Source organism: Corvus brachyrhynchos, unplaced genomic scaffold (genome assembly GCF_000691975.1).
Source record: "Corvus brachyrhynchos isolate BGI_N302 unplaced genomic scaffold, ASM69197v1 scaffold29, whole genome shotgun sequence".
Classification (NCBI taxonomy): Eukaryota; Metazoa; Chordata; class Aves; order Passeriformes; family Corvidae; genus Corvus; species Corvus brachyrhynchos.
In genome coordinates this window covers 661234-664834 of record NW_008240033.1, presented here as the reverse complement: position 1 = coordinate 664834, position 3601 = coordinate 661234, and the positions used below count along the sequence as shown (strand labels likewise).

The following is a 3601-nucleotide window of genomic DNA, read 5'->3' as shown; positions in this document are numbered from 1 at the left end:
CATTGTCGTTGTATTGTCATTTACCCCATGTCTCCTGATTCTGAGTAATACTGACAAAAGTATATGAAAGACAAAATAAACATAGTGTGCAGGTGAACACTTCAGACATGCATGCCAAAAGCTAGACTTCTGAATCATGCAGAAAAGTGGCAAAAAAATTGAGTAGAATATTAAAATTGCAGAGGAGAAGCACATCTTCACACATCCTTACAGGCAGAGTAGCTGCATCAGTTGTTCTAATTCCCTTCTTAATTCCTTTTCAGTACATTCAAAACTAGTAGTTACAACTGGCCGTACTGTGATAAAATATGTGGCTGAAATGACTGCTTAATGTACTTGTCACAGAAGATCTTTATTAGGTGTGGGAAAACTGCCCTTTAAATTAAATTTGTGGAGACATTCCACTGCTAGAAGCCTAGTCTTTACCTATACAAATGTGCAGGAAGATATAATAAAGCATTTTCCCCAGACCATGTGTGCATATGTGTTATCACTGGCAACAATTGGAATTCTGCACAATATCCATTAAACAGTACAAATAAAAACCAATTGGCCACAAGAGGCTGAACTAAGAATACTCAAGGTATTTCCCTGGGATCACTTGAAACCTTCAAACAACACAAAGCATGCTTGAATTATGTTAAAATGCTGTGCTGTGATCACTGCATCACTTGTGTGGATAATCAGACATCCCATTCTCTAGATCTCAAAGTAAAAGCTGGTATGACAGAAGACTTGGGCCAATAAGGGGTTTTGATGCTTGAAATATTTTTGGATCTACAAACCTGGGTGAGATATGTAGCTCTCTAAACAGCATATGCAAAAAAAAAAAAAGAGATGAAAAGCATGGAATAAAGAGACACTTAAAAGAACTAAACAGTGTGCAAACTTACGGAAAACAGGTTAAAATGTGACCATCTTCAGGACAATGACTCTATTTGTATTCCAAGAAGGTCTGGAAACCTCTCCTGAAGATAGCTGTCTACAGCTTTCCCCTCAAGGAGCTAAGAAGACTTCACCCTTTCCCATTGTGTGAGGAGATGGGCCTGCCCAGGTGAGTTACAAAGGAAAAGACAGTGTTGTTCAGCTGTCAGATGAATGCACTGCTGCAACCAATCCTTGACACAGCAGGGAGCAGCAGCTGCTCATAGGATGGATTCCATTACATGCTCCATATCTGCATTGCTCCTGGTGGTGTCAGTGTCACTGTGTAATGCCTGTGAGGTTAGAACACCTGGAAAGTGGTGAACCTTTGTTCTAACTGCCTTCTCTGCCTCAGCAGGGTCAAATCCTGATTTACAGGACTGTCCTTCTCTCCAGGCTCCAGGTGAACTGTGGAGAGTCATGATCCACTAGTGTTCAGTATCTGCCATTCATTGCTACAGTTTACAGAGAGGGAAACCCAGCCTTTTACTTACTCCTCTCAGGGTGATGAATATACTTTACATAGGTGAGTATTATATTTAATGACCACTGAACAAAAAATATACAATTCTGGGAGCAATAGAGAACCCTAAGGATATACACCTTTATATTCATGCCTTAGATCTAAGATAATTATATTTCCTCAGGGACAAAGAAAATGCTTTACTTTTAGACACCAGTAATAATTAAGCCTAAGACAGGGATCAAGCTACTGGTTCAACCTGACTGGATTGGTGCCAGTTCTTGAATAAGACCAACTCTAGACATCCACAGAACTTTAAAGTGAAAATAAAAGGTAACATTAAATTCTAATGGGGTATAGCAGAAGCTGAATATTTTTCAGGATTTCAGTTTAGAACTTCAGCAACTACATTTCAGCTAAACTACTTTCAGTGTGACAAACTCTTTAGTGCCCAAAGCTGCAAAGCATAAACAACTAATTTTGAGGAACAGTGTGGCCATGCAAATCATTTAAACTACTAATTTTTAATTAGAATCAACATTACAAAGAATTCTTTCAATTTTGTATGTGGATGCACCAAGAAAGGGTTAGGAAGCATGAAATGTCACATGAAAGTCCTTGAAACACAAACTACACTATCTATTTTAATTGAAATGGTTACTTTCAAAACACTACTACTTATTTTATTGGTTAACAAGCAGCCCCAGAATCCATATCAGAAATTTTAAAGGATTCAAGCACTATCAGTTTCTCAATAAATACATATTTACTGCATCATGTCTTCTTAAATGCAAATCATTTAAGTGTACTCTGAATTTTTCAAATGTAGTGGTATAGTACTGGCCTAGAATTCAACTAAGCGTAGCACAGCTCCACCCTTTGTTCAATACCACCAGTAATAAACTGTATCACAGATGAAAGAAGCAGTGACAATTTTATGGCGACACACGTCACACATCTTTCTTGACACTTTCTTAAAAATACCGTAGTATCATTTGACAGTTAATTCTGTTACTGTCTACTAACGTGCTGCTGAAACTGATACTCTGTGTATTAGTAACAAGTTGGGTATCTGAGGGTTCTTTGGGAGGGGGATACGGGGTTGCTTTTTTTGATTGTTCGGGTTTTTTTCTAATAGCTCGTTCGTTGGACGAGAGAATCACCAGTTGTTTCCTCAGTTCTCAGTTACAGAATAACGTTGAACAAAAGGTTTCGGGAATACAGGAGAGCCAGCCAGAACTGCAGACTACCACCCTAGCAGCAAGCCCCAGTGTTCAGTTCCAGTAAATAAATAAAGCGGACAACCTGAGCACTGCCGGCAGGACTGTGGCCAACTGTCTGAGAGCTTCTTTGACAGCCTCTGAACAACTGCCAAGAAGCTGCAGTTTAAATGAAACTGGTGCCTTTGGAAAAAAAATAAATAAAAAAGCTAAATAAACGTGAGATCTGAGCACCGAAATATAAGTTAAGAGCCCAGATATCGCATGGATGGTCCTTTTTACAATCATCTCCTTACAAGCTATCCCCTCAAGCCCTTCATCAGCTTTCCCGACTCAACTTCACTTTACCGTAAAAAAACAAAGCAAAAACCTTGAAATCTAATCCTGAGAGGACCACTTGCTTTTCAGGGTCACAGGGAACAAGGAAAGTTTGGCAGAAGTCGCGCGAGTGTCAGGAAGCGCCGGTCGCACTCAGCTGGAGCAACAGAAATCCCGGTGCCGCTGGACCCGGTGCGGCCACTGCCGACTCCGGTCCCTGCGGGGCCGTGAAGGGGCCCCGCTCCGTCGCAAGAGCACCCGGTAAACCCGGACGTCTCCGGGCAGCAATGACGGCGGGCAGCGCCGGTCCCGCACACGGCTCAGGCTTGCGGCGGGGAAGCGGCGGGGACAGGAGCTCGGGGTCCATGTATCCCCACCCACGGCCGTTACCTCGATATACGGGACGATTTTGCAGGAGAAGTCTTCTAGAAGCCACTTCTTGGTGAGTTCCTGGAAGATCACCAGCGGCAGGCAGAAGAAGACGATGAGGAAGTCCCAGAAGGCCAGGTTGGCCAGCAGAGAGTTGGAGATGCTCCGCATGTAGTAGTTGTGGCAGACGAGGCACATCACTGCCATGTTGCCCATGATGCCGATGCCGAAGATCACCACGGAGAGGCACATGACGGCGTAGGCGCCGTACGACTCCTCGGTCAGCGGGTAGAAGGGGTTGCGGAGC

General features: G+C 42.9%; 1 protein-coding gene across 1 annotated transcript in view; it reads right to left on the bottom strand.

The window, feature by feature from the left end:
• Positions 1-3600, bottom strand: part of GPR37 (G protein-coupled receptor 37) — a gene marked incomplete at its 5' end in the record, with an annotated part of 15088 nt that extends 11488 nt beyond the window's left edge. Inside the window, one exon of the mRNA XM_008640981.2 lies at positions 3316-3600. Coding sequence (XP_008639203.1) covers positions 3316-3600 — 285 coding nt within the window. The remainder of the gene's footprint in view (positions 1-3315) is intronic.
• Between the last annotated feature and the right edge of the window lies 1 nt (position 3601).